The 21,780-nt window shown below is 49.0% G+C and overlaps 1 protein-coding gene across 2 annotated transcripts in view; it reads left to right on the top strand.

Moving 5' to 3' along the window:
* The first annotated feature begins 12,310 nt into the window (after positions 1-12,310).
* Positions 12,311-21,780, top strand: part of NFRKB (nuclear factor related to kappaB binding protein) — a 48,670-nt gene continuing 39,200 nt past the window's right edge. The window contains exons 1-4 of one of the 2 annotated variants that reach the window (XM_075603340.1): positions 12,311-12,466; positions 13,882-14,026; positions 14,202-14,403; positions 14,886-15,013. In XM_075603340.1, the coding sequence (XP_075459455.1) occupies positions 13,892-14,026; positions 14,202-14,403; positions 14,886-15,013 (465 nt within the window). In that variant the 5' untranslated portion in view covers positions 12,311-12,466; positions 13,882-13,891. The remainder of the gene's footprint in view (positions 12,467-13,881; positions 14,027-14,201; positions 14,404-14,885; positions 15,014-21,780) is intronic. The other variant, XM_075603341.1, reaches the window with a different exon arrangement.

Genomic DNA, 21,780 nt, shown 5'->3' with positions numbered 1-21,780 from the left:
TGGGTGTGTATATCTAAACTGATATTACCTCTCTGGGCGTGGATATGTATACTGGTATTACCTCTCTGGGCGTGTATGTGTATACCGGTATTACCTCTCTGGGCGTGTATGTGTATACCGGTATTACCTCTCTGGGCGTGTATGTGTATACCGGTATTACCTCTCTGGGCGTGTAGGTGTATACCGGTATTACTTCTCTGGGTGTGTATGTGTATACTGGTATTACTTCTCTGGGTGTGTATGTGTATACTGGTATTACTTCTCTGGGTGTGTATATCTATACTGATATTACCTCTCTGGGCATGTATATGTATACTGGTATTACCTCTCTGGGCGTGTATGTGTATACCGGTATTACAGTACCTCTCTGGGCGTGTATGTGTATACCAGTATTACCTCTCTGGGCGTGTACGTGTATACCGGTATTACCTCTCTTGGGCGTGTATGTGTATACCGGTATTACTTCTCTGGGTGTGTATGTGTATACTGGTATTACCTCTCTGGGCGTGTATGTGTATACCGGTATTACTTCTCTGGGTGTGTATGTGTATACTGGTATTACCTCTCTGGGCGTGTATGTGTATACCGGTATTACCTCTCTGGGCGTGTACGTGTATACCGGTATTACCTCTCTGGGCGTGTACGTGTATACCGGTATTACCTCTCTGGGTGTGTACGTGTATACTGGTATTACCACTCTGGGCGTGTATGTGTATACCGGTATTACCTCTCTGGGCGTGTATGTGTATACCGGTATTATCTCTCTGGGCGTGTATGTGTATACCGGTATTACCCCTCTGGGCATGTATGTGTATACCGGTATTACCTCTCTGGGAGTGTATGTGTATACCGGTATTACCTCTCTGGGCGTGTATGTGTATACCGGTATTACCCCTCTGGGCGTGTATGTGTATACTGGTATTACCTCTCTGGGCGTGTAGGTGTATACCAGTATTACTTCTCTGGGCGTGTATGTGTATACTGGTATTACTTCTCTGGGTGTGTATGTGTATACTGGTATTACTTCTCTGGGTGTGTATGTGTATACTGGTATTACTTCTCTGGGTGTGTATATCTAAACTGATATTACCTCTCTGGGCGTGTATATGTATACTGGTATTACCTCTCTGGGCGTGTATGTGTATACCGGTATTACCTCTCTGGGCGTGTATGTGTATACCGGTATTACCTCTCTGGGCGTGTATGTGTATACCGGTATTACCTCTCTGGGCGTGTAGGTGTATACCGGTATTACTTCTCTGGGTGTGTATGTGTATACTGGTATTACTTCTCTGGGTGTGTATGTGTATACTGGTATTACTTCTCTGGGTGTGTATGTGTATACTGGTATTACTTCTCTGGGTGTGTATATCTATACTGATATTACCTCTCTGGGCGTGTATATGTATACTGGTATTACCTCTCTGGGCGTGTATGTGTATACCGGTATTACCTCTCTGGGTGTGTATGGGTAGGGTGACCATTCGCCCCCTTTTGCCGGGACAGTCCCGTTTTTTTGTGTCCTGTCCCTGTTCCCTGTTTGTCCCGGGTTTTGGCCCTGGTCCCGGTATGCGGCAGTGAGGAGGATGCCGTGCGAGAGCAGGTAAGTTTTTTTTCATGTTGAATGAATGGTTGCCGGGGGGCGGTGTGACGATAGCCTGTCACAGGTATTAAGGTTACACAAATCACTGGGTTGAACTGAACGAGTCTTAGATATAATAAAGTATATTTATTCCTTTGGATAGGTGAACACACGAATAATACAGTAACAAACAAGAAGTACACTTACTTTGGGGTTGGGGAATGAGAAGTATGAAGCATAGCAATTCTCTCGCAATCAGGTAGCAATCAGATTATATCAGAAGACAAAGGATACAGGGTGGACATCAGTTTATAAACCTTTTGTGCCCTATCCTTAACATTGAGTACAGTGGATTGGTTTTCAATTAACTCTAGCCACTCATTAACGTGGGAACACAATTTGACTCATGCCCCCTGCTAGTTGGTACATGCGCAGTAGAGCTCTGGGGTCTCATTTCTGTAACCCCTCCTCTGCATCAGGAATGCCAGCCAGTCTACCAAACGGAATATCTGGCAGGAAACCCTTTGTTGTGAGGTGTGAAATGGAACACTTGAAGACTGCTCTGGTTTGAGTAATCTCCGCCCTCATGCAAACAGTGGAGGTGACAAAATCCTTTGAAACATACTTAAGTCCTAGACATTGGGTAACCTTTCTGGCCATATGCTACCCTGGTATGCAAATGAATTTCCTCTGGATTTTACCCATACATTGAAACACAGTATGAAAGATAAAACATAAACATATTAAAATATCCGGTTCTGTTAGGTCCAGCAGGTCCAAACTTCCCAGTTCTCAATGCCGGAACTGGGACACCCTATGGTCCAATTTGCGACTTGCTACGACCTTCGGAACCGGAGATACACAAATACACTTAAAACCGTTTTACATTTTAATACAAAAATCTCCGCTGTAAATTAAATGACGTTTTTTCACTAAATCCCCATTGAAAACAACGGGTTCCGCCGCCATAGACTTTCAATGGCAAACCGCCGCCGTTGGCGGCTATGGGAATCCCCGCCATAGACTTTCAACGGGGCGACGCCGCCGTTGAAGTCAATGGGTTTTTTCCGCCGTAGCCGGTCAATGGGGTTTGGCCGCCATTGGAGTCTATGGGAAAAATCCCGAACTTTCAAGGGGGTCCATACTCCGTCGGGTTGGTCCAAGCGGGTCAAGGATGGTTCTGCAGCGATGCCGGAGCAGTGGCTATAGATACCCCAAACCCTGATCCGCTGGGCCCTCCGGAGCCAGAGCTATGGATTACCAAATTTCAGCTTTTCACACATAGCCGTTTTCCGGAGCCGTTTCTGCCGCCGCCATTGGAACCTATGGCGCGACCCGCTCTTCTCGGTTCGACCCTTATTGGGGGTCCAGGATACGGAGACCCGGTTGTGGTCGAGTGGGGGGAGGTCTAGGAACTAGGGACAGAAAGAATTTTATTTCTAGGTGCTCTAGAACTGTCTATTCCCACGCCACTTGTCGTTGAACTTGACATGTAAGTGATCAAAGCTCTCCTATTGAAAATGTATCCGCTTTGCGGTTAAGCGATTTGGACGGCAGCCAACTCGTTCCTGGAAAGGTCTTTCGAGGAGTCTCCATTGAAGTCAATGAGCCCATTGACTTACAAAGGGAAACCGCCGCTCTCCCTCTCGGACGCCATCTGCTGGTCTTCTCAGGAACAGGACTCCACAGCAAGATTCGCCATTGAAATACATAGAGCCTCAATGGCGGCCTATGGGAGCCTGCAAAATGGTGCCTGAAAAGTACACAAAGGGCTATAATCACTAAACAACTATTAACCCTTGTGCTCCCGGATGGATCCTAGTGTGTGTGTGATGCAGATACTGATTAAACAGATGTTACACTTAAACAAGGAAACAGGGGAATACACATTTACATGTCATAACAGGTTAAATCACATTTCTGGACCTCAGCCCAGTTAACCCCATGTCTCCCTGGTGAGGTCAGGGGATGGCCAAATGTGGTGTAACCCCTTTAATACCGGGCCACCCCCTCTCTCCCTCTACACCTCCCCTTCTTAATGGGTGACCTGTGGCCCACTGGTCCTAACGGGGAGTGGGGCACTGCTGGCACCATTAATGAATTCAGTCTCAGAGGGATAGTCCTGGCGTGAAAGTCCATCAGCATTGCTGTTTTCACTGCCCTTTTTGTGCTGAATGGTAAATTCAAATTCTTGCAAAGCCAAGCTCCATCTCAGCAACTTGGCATTCTCCCCTGATACCCTCTGCAGCCAACTCAGGGGATTGTGGTCTGTGATGATCGTGAAAGCCCTCCCATATACATAGGGCTGGAGCTTTTTGAGGGCCCACACAATGGCCAAGCACTCCTTCTCAATAGTGGCATATGCCACTTCCCTGGGGAGCAGTTTGCGACTGAGATACACCACAGGGTGCTCTTTGCCATCGTCCCCCACCTAGCTCAACACAGCCCCCACACCAAAGTCTGAGGCATCAGTTTGTATAAGAAAATGCTTGGTATAATCTGGGGCAGCCAGTATAGGGGCTCCAGCAAGCACAGTTTTCAGGGCCTGGAAAGCAGTTTCACAGGCAGGAGTCCAGGTAATAAGCACAGGCAGTTGCTTCTTAGTCAGATCAGTCAGGGGTTTGGCCACGGCGCTGTACTGTGGGACAAACTTCCTATAGTACCCTGCGGTGCCCAAAAGTGCCATGACCTGTTTCTTGGTTTTTGGAACAGGCCACTCAACTATGGCTTCTACCTTGGCTGGCTCTGGTTTGAGATGCCCTCCACCCACCCTGTGCCCTAAGTACAGGACTTCTGCCATCCCTACCATACACTTAGTGGGTTTTAAGGTAAGCCCAGCCTCTCTGATCCTATCCAGCACCGCAGTCACATGTCCTATGTGGGATTCCCAGGAACTACTAAAGACAGCAATGTCATCTAAGTAAGCCCTGGCATAGCTCTGCATCCCTTCCAGTAACCTATTGACCAGGCGTTGGGATGTAGTCGGGGCATTCTTCATCCCAAATGGCATCACCAAAAACTCATAGAGGCCACTTGGAGTGATGAATGCTGACTTCTCCCTAGCCTCCAGGGTCAGTGGGATTTGCCAATAGCCTTTGCTCAAATCCATGGTGGTCAGATACTTTGCCCCTGCGAGTTCATCTAGTAACTCATCCATGCGGGGCATGGGGTAAGCATCTGACACCGCCCCAGCGTTGAGCAACTGGTAGTCCACACAAAACCTGGTGGTCTTGTCCTTCTTAGGAACTAGGACTACTGGACTTGCCCAAGGGCTATGGGACGGAGCAATTACCCCTAGGGTCAGCATCTCCTCAATCTCTCTCTCCATACTTGTCTTGACCTCTGCTGACACTCTATAAGCGTGCTTATGCAGAGGCTGCAAGTCCCCTGTGTGTACTGGGTGTTTTGTGAGATGTGTGGTTCCTGGCATGTCAGTGAAGAGGGCGCTAAACTGAGCTAGCATGTCCCTGGCTTCTCCCTTCTGCCTAGCACTCAACTGTGCCCCTATCTCTACCTGCTCTATAGTGTTTCCCTGCCTAGCCTCCCCTAGGAGATCAGGCAGAGCATTGCTCGCCGGATCCTCCAGCAGTGGGCTACAAATGGCCAGCACTGCTCCCATACTCGGTGCTCTGTATTCTTTCAACATGTTGATGTGGTATGTCTTGTGCCTCTCAGGCGCTACCTGTACAACATAGTTGCACTCATTCACCTTTCGGATAACCGAGTACGGTCCCGACCAGGCAGCCATCAGCTTGTTCTCCCGAGTGGGTTTGAGAACAAGCACCTGCTGTCCTGGGATGAATTCTCTGCTACGGGCTTGCTGGACATACCATCGCTTTTGCTTGGTCTGAGCAGCCATGAGGTGGTCCTGGGCCACCCCCATGAGCATCTCTAACCGGTCTCTGAGATCTACTACATACTGGATCACTGAAGCATCAGTAGCAGTAGTCTCCCCTTCCCATCCCTCACGGAATAGGTCCAGAGGTCCACGTACCCTGCGGCCATATAGTAGCTCGAAGGGGGAGAAGCCTGTAGATTCTTGCGGTACCTCTCGGTATGCAAACAGCAAGTGCTGCAGGTGAATCTCCCAGTCTTTCCCCTCAGCCTCTATAAAGGTCCGAAGCATCTGCTTCAGGGTACCATTGAACCTCTCACATAATCCGTTTGTCTGGGGATGGTAAGGGGAAGTGCGCCGGTGCTGTACACCGCAGGCATCCCAGAGACAATCTAACAGTTCACTCATGAACTGCGACCCCTGATCGGTTAGGATCTCACTAGGGAAACCTACCCTATCAAAAATGTTCAGCAAAGCTGCTGCCACTGTCTTGGCACTTATGGTGCCAAGCGCTACCGCCTCAGGGTACCGGGTGACAAAATCCACCACCGTGAGGATGTAGCGCTTCCCTGACCTGCTAGGAATCATGAGGGGTCCTATAAGGTCCATCGCTACCTTCTGGAAGGGTTCCCCTATTATCGGTAGGGGTCTCAGGTGTGCCTTCATATGGTCGCCCGCCTTACCTACTCGCTGGCAGGCATCACAGGAGCGGCAGAAGTTGCTCGCATCCCGGGATGCCCCCGGCCAGTAGTAACGCTGTAATAACCGGGCTCGCGTCTGGTGACCCCCTGATGTCCCGCTAACGGAATAGAGTGAGCTACCCATAACAATTGCTGTCGGTACCCTGGGGCACTACTAGCTGTGGCTTACCGGTCAAGCCCTCCTCTATCCCCGGGTTGCCTTCTTCTCTGTATAGGAATCCCTTATGCCATAGGCAGCGCTCAGTGCCCTCCCCTGCCTGAGATTCGGATGCCCGAAGTCTCACGCTGGCCAGGGTAGGGTCTGCCTTCACTGCCTCCTAAACTGGGCTCCTAAGTCTGGCCACCCCCCAGTCATGTCATTGTCAGGGGACAAGGTAAGGGGGAACAGTAAGTCAGCCTGTGGTTGCAACTGATCCTGGCTTACCTCCCCGGGCTCCTCTGCGCCCTCCGCTAACGTTGGTCCCAAAGGCTGGGGGACTGGAGCGGCCACCGCCGGCATTGCTGCGGTCTGGCTCCGGGTAACCGCCGCCACTGCAGCGGGCTGGGACACACGGTCGTAGGTGCAGGTCATCGGTCCCAGGTCGTTGCCCAAAAGAATGTCGGCATCCAAACCGGGTAAAACCCCCACCTCCCGCACACCCTTGCCCACCCCCCAATCCAAAAAGATGCAGGCCACCTGTAGGAAACGTGGCTCTCCGTCGGCCACAGTGATCTGCATCCCAGGGCCTGGGAGCAATTCCTCTGGCCGGACCATATCAGGTCGGACCAGGGTCACTGCAGCTCCTGAATCCAGCAAGCCGACTGCTTGCCGGTCACCGACTGTGACCGGGGTAAGATGCTTGCTCCGGCCGTCCGTCTGCTGCAGGTCTGCGCCGAGATGTCCTCCGCTCCTGGCTGTAGGCACCGATGAAACCGGGGTAGGGGTGACATGGGACGTCTCGCTGGGAGTTGTTTCCATGACCGGTCCTGGTCCTTTGGTGGAAGCCACCCGCACGCGGGCTACCAGCTTTGCAGCTGGGGTGCGTTGCCCCTGATGGGGTCTGTTGGAATGCAGGGGTTCCGGGAAATCTGGTCTGAGGTGACCAGTGCTGTTGCAATTGTAGCACCGGCGCTCATGCCGGAGCTCTCCCGCCTTCTGTGAACTGCTGCCCACGGGCGGCTTTTGGGTCCACTGGGGGGTACTCACAGCTTTCTTGGCCGGCACCGGCGCGGTCGCCGCTTTGGTTGGTACCTTGGCGGTCATCTGGGACCGGCTGACCACATAGTCATCTGCCATCCTTGCCGCCTCTGTGTAGGTCTTGGGTTTTTTATCATACACCCAAGCTCTCACCGCCGGCGGGCACTGCTGCATGAGCTGTTCCTGAAAGATGAGGTCCAGCAGGCGTTGGTAAGTCCTGGCCTCAGAGCCCTCCACCCAGTGTAGCCCGTACAAAGCCATGCGGGTCACATAAGTGACATAGGTCTCCTGAGGTTGCCTCTCCTCCAGCCGGAATTTACCCCGGTAAGCTTCAGGGGTAAAACCGTGCTGAAATAGCAAAAGTTCTTTCAGGTGGTCATAGTCATCAGCAAACTCCTCTGTAAGCGCCATCAATGTCTGCTTAGCCAAGCCGAAGAGTAGCGGGTCCAGGCGTGCAACCCTATGCTCGGGAAGCACCTTGTACCGCCGGCACTGCGTTTCAAAGTTCCTTAAAAACATGTCGATCCGATCAGTGCCTTCCACGTACTTGGTGAGACTGTGCTTGTCCAGTTGGAGTTCATCTTTGCGGGGTTGGACCGGGGGGGCAATAAGTGGGTCTGTTCACTGCCATTGAGAGAAACTTTAGCCGCTCCTCCACTGTCCCTCGGTCTCCCCACGTTGTAATCAGTGCCAACATTTCAGGGGTAAACGGACTGGTGGCCGCAGCCATCAGTGCCCCTGCTGTTGCACTTGTCCCGGGGGTTGCACTTGTCCCCTCCCCGGAATTCTGCCGCTCCGGCACTGGGTTCAGTCCCTGATCTCCGGGCGGCTGTACAAGGGCAAGCTGAGTCGTATCCTGAGACTCTGCAAGCTCGGCTTCATGTGCTGTACTTGCGGCAATCATGTCCTCGACCTCCTGGTTCACATATTCCAGTCCATATGCACGGCACTTGTCTTTAGCTGATTTCTAGTTTTCAGGTAATAGGCGTTCTCCGCTTCACTCATGGTTCTGGGTCGCAGCAGGTGACAACTTGTGTTACTTGTTGCACTAACGTGTGTTCAATATCTTTAGACCCAGGAACTTGCAATTACCATCAAATTCCCACTAGATCACAGTACCCCGCAGAATACTGTAATCTAGGTCCAGTTCAATCCCGTGCTGCCACCGTTTAACTTATTAGCCTGTCACAGGTATTAAGGTTGCACAAATCACTGGGTTGAACTGAACGAGTTTTAGACATAATAAAGTATATTTATTCCTTTGGATAGGTGAACACACGAATAATACAGTAACAAACAAGAAGTACACTTACTTTGGGGTTGGGGAATGAGAAGTATGAAGCATAGCAATTCTCTCGCAATCAGGTAGCAATCAGATTATATCAGAAGACAAAGGATACAGGGTGGACATCAGTTTATAAACCTTTTGTGCCCTATCCTTAACATTGAGTACAGTGGATTGGTTTTCAATTAACTCTAGCCACTCATTAACGTGGGAACACAATTTGACTCATGCCCCCTGCTAGTTGGTACATGCGCAGTAGAGCTCTGGAGTCTCATTTCTGTAACCCCTCCTCTGCATCAGGAATGGCAGCCAGTCTACCAAATGGAATATCTGGCAGGAAACCCTTTGTTGTGAGGTGTGAAATGGAACACTTGAAGACTGCTCTGGTTTGAGTAATCTCCGCCCTCATGCAAACAGTGGAGGTGACAAAATCTTTTGAAACATACTTAAGTCCTAGACATTGGGTCGCCTTTCTGGCCATATGCTACCCTGGTATGCAAAGGAATTTCCTCTGGGTTTTACCCATACATTGAAACACAGTATGAAAGATAAAACATAAACATATTAAAATATCCAGTTCCGTTAGGTCCAGCAGGTCCAAACTTCCCAGTTCTCAATGCCGGAACTGGGACACCCTATGGTCCAATGTGCGACTTGCTACGACCATCGGAACCGGAGATACACAAATACACTTAAAACCGTTTTACATTTTAATGCAAAAATCTCCGCTGTAAATTAAATGACGGTTTTTCACTAAATCCCCATTGAAAACAACGGGTTCCGCCGCCATAGACTTTCAATGGCAAACCGCCGCCGTTGGCGGCTATGGGAATCCCCGCCATAGACTTTCAACAGGGCGACGCCGCCGTTGAAGTCAATGGGGTTTTTCCGCCGTAGCCGGTCAATGGGGTTTGGCCGCCATTGGAGTCTATGGGAAAAAACCCGAACTTTCAAGGGGGTCCATACTCCGTCGGGTTGGTCCAAGCGGGTCAATGATGGTTCTGCAGCGATGCCGGAGCAGTGGCTATAGATACCCCAAACCCTGATCCGCTGGGCCCTCCGGAGCCAGAGCTATGGATTACCAAATTTCAGCTTTTCACACATAGCCGTTTTCCTGAGCCGGTTCTGCCGCCGCCATTGGAACCTATGGCGCGACCCGCTCTTCTCGGTTCGACCCTTATCGGGGGTCCAGGATACGGAGACCCGGTTGTGGTCGAGTGGGGGGAGGTCTAGGAACTAGGGACAGAAAGAATTTTATTTCTAGGTGCTCTAGAACTGTCTATTCCCACGCCACTTGTCGTTGAACTTGACATGTAAGTGATCAAAGCTCTCCTATTGAAAATGTATACGCTTTGAGGTTAAGCGGTTTGGACGGCAGCCAAATCGTTCCTGGAAAGGTCTTTCGAGGATTCTCCATTGAAGTCAATGAGCCCACTGACTTACAATGGGAAACCGCCGCTCTCCCTCTCGGACGCCATCCGCTGGTCTTCTCAGGAACAGGACTCCACAGCAAGATTCGCCATTGAAATACATAGAGCCTCAATGGCGGCCTATGGGAGCCTGCAAAATGGTGCCGAAAATGCGGGAAAATTACACAAAGGGCTATAATCACTAAACAACTATTAACCCTTGTGCTCCCGGATGGATCCTAATGTGTGTGTGATGCAGACACTGATTAAACAGATGTTACACTAAAACAAGGGAACAGGGGAATACACATTTACATGTCATAACAGGGGTTAAATCACATTTCTGGACCTCAGCCCAGTTAACCCCTTGTCTCCCTCTCTCCCTCTACAGGCGGGACTTAGAATGCCAGCCGGGCCGCAGGGGATTGGCTGCAGATCATAGAGTGCCTGGGGCGGGACTTCCGCTTTCTTCTGCAGAGCAAACGTGGTGTGTATGTCTCTTCCCGCTCCTGGCTCCTCTGTCGGCTGTGCAGTGTCTCCCCCCCTCTTCCCGCCCAGGGTGATAGGAGATGGGTTTTTGTGCATTTGGCTCCTGTCCTGGCGCTCCCTTCCCGCCCCCACCCCCCCGGGTCCCCTTGGTGCGGGGGCGGGCAGTGGTGGCTGCGCGGTGTCCCCCCATTCTGCCCCGGGAACCCGTGGCTGCCCGCCCGGGGTGATAGGCTGGCCACCGGGGGACGGGGGTGGGCGGCAGTTTGTACCTCTGCGTCCCAGCGCTCCCACCCCTCCCCCTTGGTGCGGGAGATGGGCGCGGGGGTGGGTGCAGGGGGAGGCGGGGAGCCGCCTGCTCGTGGTTGCCTCTGTCTGGCTCCACTGTGTATGTGTGTGTGTACCAGTGTGTGTGTGTGTGTACCAGTGTGTGTGTGTACCAGTGTGTGTATGTGTACCAGTGTGTGTGTGTGTACCAGTTTGGTACCAGTGTGTCAGTCTGTGTGTGTATCAGTCGGTGTATGTATCAGTCTGTGTGTGTATCTGTGTGTATGTGTGTCTGTGTGTGTGTGTCAGTCTATGTGTGTGTGTGTGTGTCAGTCTGTGTGTGTGTGTGTGTGTGTCAGTCTGTGTGTGGGTGTGTATATGTGTGGGTGGGTGTGTCAGTGGGTGTGTGTGTGTCTCCCTCTCTCCCCGTCTGTCTCCCTCCCTCACCCTCTCCCTGTCTCCCTCACCCTTCCCGTCTTATCTTAACTGCCGTATACCTACACCGAAGTCACCTATCCTGCTTTCTTCCAGATCTGACTCAAGCTTCCCACGGGAGACATCGGAAGACAGGTAGGGAACACCTCCCCTCCAGTATAGTACCTTGAGGGACTGCGGATCAGGTAAGATCCCAGCCGGGAGTTCTGCTTTTGAAATTGTGAAGAGGGGGCATCCTGACACTGGTTAAGGGGTTCAGAATCATTCAGCTCTGGCTTTTTTTTTTTTTTTCCGATTAGTGAGACACACACACACACACACACGCGCAACAAGGACTAATTGTAGTAAAGTATAAGTGTACTACAATAAATAAACTGTTATGTAAAGAAAAAAAATAAAATGTGTCCCGGTTTTTCATTTTCAAAATCTGGTCACCCTAAGCATATAGCCAATAAAGAATATCACTTGTGAGCACATTAACGTCTTAGACAGGTCTGCAACCCTGCCTTTCAACCATTAACACCTAGTATACAGTGCTCCCACTGCAGCAAGGGATTATGGGAAATTACATGCAAATGAGCACACGTGTCACCTTTTGTCTAGAAAATCCATTCACATGGAGCCCATTTAAGCAAATGTATCGCCGTTCACACAACTTTTAAGCACAGCACTATTGTGTGCTCATTTGCATGTCATTTCCCAGAATCCATTGCTGCAGTGGGAGCACTGTATGCTAGGTGATAATGGTTGATAGGCAGGGGTGCAGACCTGTCTAAAACATGTGAATGTGCTCACAAGTGATTATATATATATAATCGTGTACACACAAATATTTTCTATAAGAGGGGGAGGGGGGGTGCCAGTGCCCAAAGCAAAAAAATGTATACCTGAATTACACTAATTGACTAATATATTTTTAAATATGCGTAATATAATTTTTTATATGCGTACACTCAACCAACACAAGCCATCCTATAAAGGTACTTTGTTCTGATAAATTAATGTATGTAAAAGAAAAGCGAGAACCCTGTTTTTTTTTGTAAACCTTAATTCAAAGATAGCTGATGTAAAAAAAATCTCTAACTGTTTTGTAGCAGCACAACTACCAAACCCTGGCTGCAAGACACACACAGCTCCACGCCGGAAGTAGGTGCAGCGGGGCCGTTTGTTTCCGGAGCGTTACTTCCGGTGGCATGGAAAACGGAAGACGGTAACGGCAGAATGAGGGGGGAGCTCGCGATCTGTGGACGGAGCGGCAGAGCCAGTGAGAATCTGTACGGTGAGCGGCGGTAAGAAGGGAGACACGGTCTCTGTACGGAGACAGGGGGACATTAATGTGTGGGCGCTGCGGTCACGGAGACGGGGGGACAGTAATGTGTGGGCGCTGCGGTCACGGAGACGGGGGGACAGTAATGTGTGGGCGCTGCGGTCACGGAGACAGGGCGACAGTAATGTGTGGGCGCTGCGGTCACGGAGACCTGGGGGCGCTGACATTTAGCAAGGTGTGGGGCCTCGGCACAGCCATTAAGTGGGGGCAGATCTGAGCCCTGCATCAGCTGCTGGAGTGAAGGGGACACGAGCCCTGCACCGGCAAAGGGAGGCATATATGAACCTGGCATCATTGGGGATTATTAAAGGGGACACACGAACCCTGCATCAGCACTTAGGCAAAGGGGGGCACATATGAAACTGCATCGGGGAGGGAGAGAGAGAATGAATTAAAGGGGGGCCACATGAACTTCCCATCATCCACAGGGTTAATGGAGCAGATATGAACCCTGCCTCCCTGCACTGTTATTTGTTGTCTCTGTTAACGGTTTACAACTGTTATGCTCCCTTTGGAATGTATTACTTACTGTATCCTCTGTCACAACTCCTTTTTAGGGACCCAATTGAGAGAGAGAGTTAATTATGTGGTATTGAATCACAAAAAAATATACTTTTAGTGTAAACATTTATTTAGTATCGCTAATAATTAGTTAAACTGCATAAGGGGAAAAGGTGCTTCAAAAATGTTTCTACTTGAATATATTTGGTAATATATAACTTTTTTTTTTTTAAATTTTGTAATCTATGTATGGGCCATTAACAAGTAAACCGCAGAGTAAAAGAGACAACCAAAGTAGATTATTCAAAGTCTATGGTGTCATGGAAATGACATGCTATGTGGACTCCGTGGGTTTAATTATGCCATGAAGTGGGAACTATTTATACAGGTAGTTAAAGGCAGAGTGCAAGCATGTGCCTAAATCACAGGTAATACTGCACCCACTATATTTTTATCCTGTAGGCTGCAACGCTGATAGTCTGGCGGAATATAGATTTTTTTTTAAATTAAAGATATGCACACATTTGGACATTTTAACGTGATGTGCGCTACATTTGTAAAGGTGTTTTTAAATTCTTAATTTACAAATCCCTACAAATATTATTTTGCACCAATATTTTTCTGAAATCAAAGGCTATTTGAGGATTTCATAATACTATATTTGCTTAGGGTGTAATAGATATACCGTGTAACATGCCTTTCACATGTATATAGTAGTGGTCTTTGAGCTGGTAATTATTTTATTGGGCTGCACAACCGTAGGCTCACATGCTTCTAAGTGGGATGTAACATGCATAGTAGGTTTGCAGCCTCCACTTTGCAGTAAGAAACTTTGTCCTGACCGAGGTGTGGGTTTTAAATTGTTCTTTCCTTCAGTTAATGAGCCATGGATTCCCTTGATCACATGCTTACTGACCCCCTGGAATTGGGGCCTTGTGTGGCAAGCAATGGAACCAGGATCATGGAAGAATGTATGCTTGGAGGGACAAGGGTCAGTCTACCTGAAGACCTACTGGAGGATGTAAGTAAATGGTTTCTACTCCTTTTGTCCAACTCTTGAACCAACTCTCTCTCTTACTCTGTCTCGTTAAACTAACCCATTCATTAACTGATTTCCTACACTGTTACCTCTCTTTCCAACTGTTTCCCCCTACTCTAATTTCTCATGCCAGCCTCCTCTTTTCTGTTTTTGGCAGCCCGAGCTGTTTTTTGAGGTGGTGAGCTTGGAGACGTGGCAAAATGTTCTGTCTGATTCCCAGCGTGAGCACCTCAAGCAGTTCCTGCCCTGCTCTTCTGATGACAAATCGGAACAGCAAGACAAGATTATCGCCTCTCTCTTCAGGGGGGAGAATTTCCGCTTCGGGAACCCTTTGCACATTGCACAGAAACTTTTCCGTGGTAAGCTGGTTTAATTAGTTTTCTGTGGCACATCAGTGTACACAGTTTGTTTTGCTCTTATTATTCCAAAGCTATATTGAAGCTCCTCTCATTTGTGTGTGCAGTTGCTTATAACATTTTAGTATGGGGTAAGGGCAGCAGAGATGGACAGGATACAAAAAGAAGCGTTTTAATATGAAAGGGTTTACAAAGGTGTGAAGTGATATACACTGCAATGTGTTTTCTGCATGGAGGTAACTTCTTGAACTTCCAGCTGCAAGAGAGACAGAATGGTCTTTTGGGTCAGGCTTTTACCTTTTTGAAGTGAGAAATCCAAGTGCCAGGATCATCAGCATGACCTTCGTCAAGTCACTTACAAATCTTATACTTAGATTTCTGTTTGGAAGCTCTTGCAATATGATTATATTATGTATGTATTGCATGCGTTTTGCTGCATGTTCTATATATTGTGGTTTAATTTCCTTTTCGTTTTTGTCTGTCAGATGGACATTTTAACCCAGAAGTGGTGAAATACCGTCACCTCTGCTTCAAGTCCCAGTACAAGCGCTATCTGACTTCTCAGCAGCAGTATTTCCACACACTGCTTAAACAGATTTTGGCGTCCCGCGAGGTATGTCCCCATCTGTCCACCTTTCTCCTTGAGTTCATAGATGTATTTGAGCTCCACAGGGTCTTAAAGCCACAAACCCACCTAACTATTTCCAACCAAATGGAGGGGTTGTATAATTGCCAGTTAATGTCATTTTTATGGATAAGACTGCCAGTCCTTGAAACTGTCGTTGGATGGTTAGCTTTTCACTGATTTTATATTTGTCCTTTTTTGTTTTTGAAGGATGGGAACCAGTGGGCCTTCCGCAGCTGAACCGCATTTTCTGTTACAAAGACCCAGCTTCCCCACATACCAGTTTTATTTCCTGTTCTTTTAGGCCGCGCTTATAGTCCCGGCGTGACGTCACCCATTGCCCTTGTAATAACGATTTCTGCTTATAGTGTACGAGACGCGGGGCGTGGCCATGAGCAGTTCGCCCACATTGGCTGAACAGCTCACGTGCTGATGTCATGCGGCGGTTGCCGAAAAAAATATTTTCCATTGACTTGAGCGATTTTGGTCTCGCTGTCGCTCACACTACAGGCGCACGCGACGGATTAAATCAACTTGTTTTTACGCGCCGTCGCCAGGACTATGAGCGACCTTAGAGCTATTTGACCATCTTGTAGGAAGCTGCAAATGATGACGCAGCTTGTTTTTGACCAGTGAAATTTGGTGGCCATTTTTATTTTTGTACAAATACTTTTTATTGAATTTTCGTCTCTTATGTTTTCAGAACCTTGTTTAAGATCACCGTTGTGTCCAGAATATTCAGCCAATCTTATACATAGAAAATTAAAATACACATATATATAGATGCAGACAAGTGGGTGGGGGTCGGGGGTTGGTACCTTCGATCGTCATTTATTCTTTATTGATCGTTGGTTGATTGACTGTTTCCTGATTTGTAGCTTGCCTAATTCTTTTGTCTCCTCTCTCTCTAAATTCCTGTCCTGTCTTCTCCTGTTTCCTAGGTCTCTGTTTCTTCTCTAGTCTACAGCCTATCTGAGTTTACCTAAATTCAAGTTTGTATTTGTATGCATGTCTTTATATAGCACCTTTAATGTACATAGCGCTTCACAGTAGTAATACACGTGACAATCATATAAATAACAAATAATACAAATAACATAATGGGAAGAAGTGCTTCAGACATAAATGTAACATTGTGGAAGAGGATTCCCTGCTCCAAAGAGCTTACAATCTACTTGGTAGGAAGAACGCACAGATGCAGTATGAGGGCATTCTGGTAAGTGCGTCTGCAGGAGGCCAAGCTTTATGTATTGTGTATAGTATTAGCCACGTTGCTACTCATATTTAAGCAAGTGGGTCTTAAAGGTGGATAGAGAGGTGGATTGAGTTTAAACCTAAGTTTTATGTTTAAGTTTCAGTTCCCAGCCATGGCTCCCAGGTCTTGTAGAATTTGTCGGTTGAATGCCTGAGAGACGCCGAGAGTCTTTCCATCAGCATCACTTCCCCAATTCTATTTGTCACAATTGATCTGGTGGGCGGCGACTGGTTCTTTCAGACTGCCGCTACTGCGCACCTGGCGGCAGTCACAATATGTGAGATCAGGCGCCAGGTTGGTCAACTTCCTTGATCGGTATGGCTTGTACGTATACCAGGGGATCAAGTGGGATGCTAGAGCAGTTGTTTCTCTGATTTCTTGTATCATCCCCTAGTATATTTGGATTGCAGGACAGCTCCACCATATGTGAACCATATCGCCGACCTGTCCGCAAGCTCTCCAGCATTGATCAGAGGTTTCTGGGAAGATCTGCTTCAATCGCGATGGTGTGAGGTACCATTGATTATTTTGTGTATATTTTCTTTTGTGACCTTGCAGATGAAGGTTTTGGCCGCATTGTCCCATATGTCCTCTCAGTCCGCTCTGTCAATTTTGATCCCTAAATAATTTGCCCATTTATTCATAGATCTATGGTCTGGGGTGTTCCCTGCATCTTCGATCCATGTGTAGATCATTGTTATTAAACCCTTCTTATATTCTGCGTCTATGCAGATAGATTCGAATTTGGAGAGTGCCGGCAACTCCGGCTCCTTTAGGGTAGATAGCAGGAAGTGCCTTATCTGCATGTATTGGAAAAGAGGTAGATCTAGGGCTTGGTATTTCAGCCTGAGCTCTTGTATGTCCCTTTGTGAAAGAAGTCCCTTATCATATGGTCATGGTTAATTTCTTTGGGTCTAATTCTGGGCTTCTTTGGCCTTTGTTTTTTTTCTCTCCAAGCAGCGGGCTGTCCTTTGAGTGGTTTGACTCAATTTCCACCCAACAAAACTTTGCCGGGTCTGCGTGCCATACCACTATTTGGCATAATTGGTTCGCCTGTTAGTATCTGTTTATGTCCGGGACACCCAGCTCTCCTCTTGATCTGGAAGATAGTAGCACAGATGTAGCTATCCTGGGCCTCTTCCCCTGACAAACTTAAATATTTGATTCTGTAGGTTTCTTCCTCTCTTGGGATATGAATTGGGAGAGTCTGGAAGTAGTATAGTAGTCTAGGGAGTATGTTCATCTTTACTGATGCTATTCATATGAACCATGATATTTGGTGGTTGCTCCAGCCCAGTAAGTCCTTCTTAATGGTGTCGAATAGAGTGGAGTAGTTGCTCCGATATAAAATATTGTACGTTTTGGAGATGTTGACTCCTAGATAATTGAGATGTTCTGTTTGCCACCTACATTTTTTTTTTTTTTTTGTAAACACTTAGCATCCGGGAGGGATAGGTTCAAGACCTCCGACCATATCTTTGTTTATCTTGTATCCTGACAGCTTGCCGAATTCGCCTAAAGATTTTGTCAGGTTTGGTAGTGAGATCAGAGGGTTGGTGTGACGATTCAGGGGATTCCTTCCCTTTCTTTCTCTCCCTCTGTCCCCTCTCCTACCAATCCCTCTAACCTTTCCCATTCCTGTCCCGTTCCGGCTACCCCACTGCCTCAGCACATGCCCCGCAGGTCTCACGCACCCGCGCGGTCCCCAAGCCCCTGCAGTGACGCTCCCCGCTCCCAGACACCCGCTTTGCCCGCGGCCAGTACCTCACCTTCCCTGATGGCCACGTCCGCTCCTCTGCCTCCCTCCAGCGGGGTACCCGCAGCGCGGCGCTCCGTGCGCCTGGTGACGCGGCCTGTGCGCGCGCTCCCTCAGCTTGCAGAGGGCGCGCGCACACGCTCCTCCTTTGGGCTCTGTCTCCCTTCTGGTTCCTCCTCCCGGTCCCTGCGGGCCATCTCCCTGTCAAAGCCTGTGCGTGCGCACCCTCAGCTTACAGAGGGCGCGCGCACACGCTCCTCTTCTTTGGTCTGCCACGTTCCTGACTCCTCCTCCCAATCCCTACAGGTCATTCCCCTGACTGCCCCTTCTGTCTCCTCTTCTTTCCCTGACCTATCTCTGTTGTCTCCCACTTCTCTCTCTGCTCCTCCCCTCTCTCCTATTGGTGTGTCTCCCTTTATAATCCCTGTCTGTACTCTTCTTCCTCGCTCTGCATAGTTCCTGTTTCCCTGTGTGTGCTGACCTATGCTGTGCTCCCTCTGTGTCCCTGCTGTTTCCTGCTCCTGTGTTACTTTGGATTTCCCTGGCTTTGACCCCTGCTTGTCCTGGACTACCCTGCTCTCTGTACCCCTTTGAACCTTGCTACGGACACTACCTCGTTTACCTTTGGCATCCTTGGACCTGGCTTTGTACCCTGACAACTCAACTCTCTGGACCCCTGGACATTGGCACACGGACACGACCATTCTTACGCTTATATCATCAGACGTTGCAAGTATCATTAACCACTCTCTCTACAGGCCCAGCAACACTATACCACACTCCGGGCTTGCTCCCACTGCTGTGGGTGTGTGGTGTAATACCGTTCCCACCTCAGTACTGGGGTCTTGCCAGGTCTGTGGGCATACAGGCGTGACATTATGCAGAGCCCAACAAACGCAGCCCCCCCTGAGGTGGGTACCGGTATCGCCATAGAAATTTCCATAGAGGCCTTGCAATTTGTTAGTAATCAATTATCTACTGTCTCCCAGCAATTGGCCAAGTTCTCCCCTCAGGAGACCCCATGGCTCGCACGCCACCAGTGGCCACAACCTACACCAACCCTGGACCCCGGATTCCCTCTCCGAATCGCTACGATGGGGGACCCCCTCGCCTGCCGCGGTTTCTTAAACCAATGTGAGGTGTAGTTTGAGATGTCCCCCTCCCTGTTTCCCACTGGTCGTGCTAAAGTAGCTTATGTCTACGCCTTGCTCACCGGAGACGCTCTCGCCTGGGCCTCCCCCCTATGGGAGCGCAAAAGTGAAGTAACGCAAGGTTACTCTCTCTTCAGAGTGAGACGCGAGTTTCAACTTGTATTTGACACTCCTGCCCGGCGCGAGACAGCCGCCTTCTCTCTCTCTCTCACATTTCTCAGGCCCGAAGATCAGCTGCCAAATACGCCATTGAGTTCCGTACGCTGGCCGCTGAAACCCAATGGAATGATGAGGCACTCGCCGCCGCGTACTGGCACGGACTCTCAGATACGTTGAAAGACGACCTAGCGACTCATGCCCGGCCTTCTTCCCTGGAGGAGTTGATTACCCTGAGTGTACGCATGGATCAGTGTACTCAGGAGCGACGGCACGAAAGGCACTGTTCTCGCTCTCCTTCTGTTGTTTCTCACAGGTCGCCTACAACACCTCTCCTGGCACTAGAGTCTCCGGAACCGATGCAGGTCGGCAGTCAGCAACTTCGGACCACGGAAAGAGCGCGTCGTCGCCTGAATAGACTTTGCTTCTACTGTGCTTCTCCGGAACATCGTCTGCAGAATTGTCCCCTGAAGCCGGGAAACGGGCACACCCAGTAAAGGTAGAGGGGCTTCTACTGGGTACTGTTGCTCCTTGCCCCTCTCCTCCCAAAGCTCTCCCAAAGAAGTTTCTGCTTCCGGCCACGTTGGAGGGTCCGAACCTTTTCCTGAAGGTTGAAGCTTTCGTCGACTCGGGATCGGGTGGTAACTTCCTGGACCAGAAGTTCGCGTCGGAGAACCAAATTCCCATGGTCAGAAGGAAGACCACCATTGGCCTTTGAGGCCATCGACGGCCGACCACTCCAGCCGGCATTTATCACTTGGGAGTCTATTCCTCTTACGTTGACCTTGGCTGATGGTCATAAGGAGGTAATCATCTTTGATATTTTTCAATCTCCTACAGTGCAAATTATTTTAGGATTGCCTTGGCTTCAACTCCACAATCCGCGCATTGACTGGACCGGTACTCTCCCTCTCCAGTGGCCTTCGTCCGCAGACGCCATTCCTGTGGAGTCTCCTGTTACGGTGCTTGCCGGTCTGGATTCCGTTTCTTCCAATCTATTGACCCTGCCTACCGTGTATCATGAGTACCTGGATGTGTTAAACAAGGTACAAGCAGAGATTCTTCCTCCCCATCGTCCGTACGATTGTCCTATCGATCTCATTCCGGGGACCATCCTGCCGAAGTCTAAGTCATATCCACTCTCCGTCCCGGAGACCGAGGCCATGACGTCCTATATTCAGGAAAATTTGGAGAAGTGATTCATCCGCAACTCTACCTCCCCTGCCGGGGCTGGCTTCTTTGTGAAGAAGGATGGATCGCTTAGGCCGTGCATTGACTTCCGCGGACTCAATAAGATCACGGTGAAGAACCGGTGTCCTCTTCCGCTTATCTCAGAACTGTTCGATCGTCTCCACGGGGCCTCAATCTTCTCAAAGCTTGACTTAAGAGGTGCCTATAATCTCATTAGCATAAGGGAGGGGGACGAGTGGAAAACTGCATTAAACACACGTTCTGGACATTATGAATATCTAGTTATGCCCTTTGGTTTATGTAACGCTCCTGCCGTTTTTCAAGAGTTCATGAACGTCATCTTCTGCGATGTATTGGGAACATTTGTCATAGTCTACCTAGACGACATTCTAATTTTTTCTAAAAATCTGGAGGAACACATTTCACATACCAAAATAGTGCTTTCTAGACTCCGTTCTAATCGCCTATATGCCAAGATGGAGAAGTGTTTATTCCACCAGTTCTCTACTGCCTTCTTAGGCTATATAATCTCCAGCCAAGGCTTCTCCATGGATCCAGAAAAACTGAAAGCTGTTCTCGATTGGCCGTTGCCTAATTCACTCAAGGCTGTGCAGCGTTTCCTTGCCTTTGCCAACTATTACAGGAAATTCATCAAAAAAAATTCTTCTATTGCTCTTCCCATCACCGCATTGACCAGGAAGGGCGCCGATATTTCCTCCTGGTCTCCTGAGGCTATTCTTGGTTTTTTTTTTTTTTTATAACTTCAGTTTTATTGAATTTTTGTTGACAAAACGTGGAGCTACCCCACGTAAAAATACAGGTAAACATTTTTCCCCATCAAATTATCTGTGGCACCAACTCCATGCCTATACCACATTCCATGACACAGAATAAATAACAGACAAGGGAGGGGGGAGACAAGGGAGGGGGGAGGGTGGGGGTAGGAAGTCGCTGCGATGTAGCGCTCCTGCTTGCTCGGTTGTTCTCGACTCGGCTTCCTCTGGGCCTGCGTGTTGGCTCTCTTTTCTTATTGTTTTTTTTTTGTTTTTTTCCCTTTTTTTTGGCAGGGGGAGCATTTTCCCTTTTTTGGTACGGGGGGCCTAAACTTATACGTATCGGACTTGTATCCCTAACCGTTGCCACCCATTCGAGGAGAACTCATTTACCTACTATCAAAGCCAAATAGTGGCATTGCTCACGCCTTGTATATCTGTCTGAGCCAACCAAGGCGTCCAGACCTTTTGGA

The sequence above is a fragment of the Ascaphus truei genome, chromosome 6 (assembly GCF_040206685.1).
Source record: "Ascaphus truei isolate aAscTru1 chromosome 6, aAscTru1.hap1, whole genome shotgun sequence".
Taxonomy (NCBI): domain Eukaryota; kingdom Metazoa; phylum Chordata; class Amphibia; order Anura; family Ascaphidae; genus Ascaphus; species Ascaphus truei.
The sequence above is the reverse complement of the archived record's forward strand: the minus strand, read 5'-3'. Positions and strand labels throughout refer to the sequence as shown.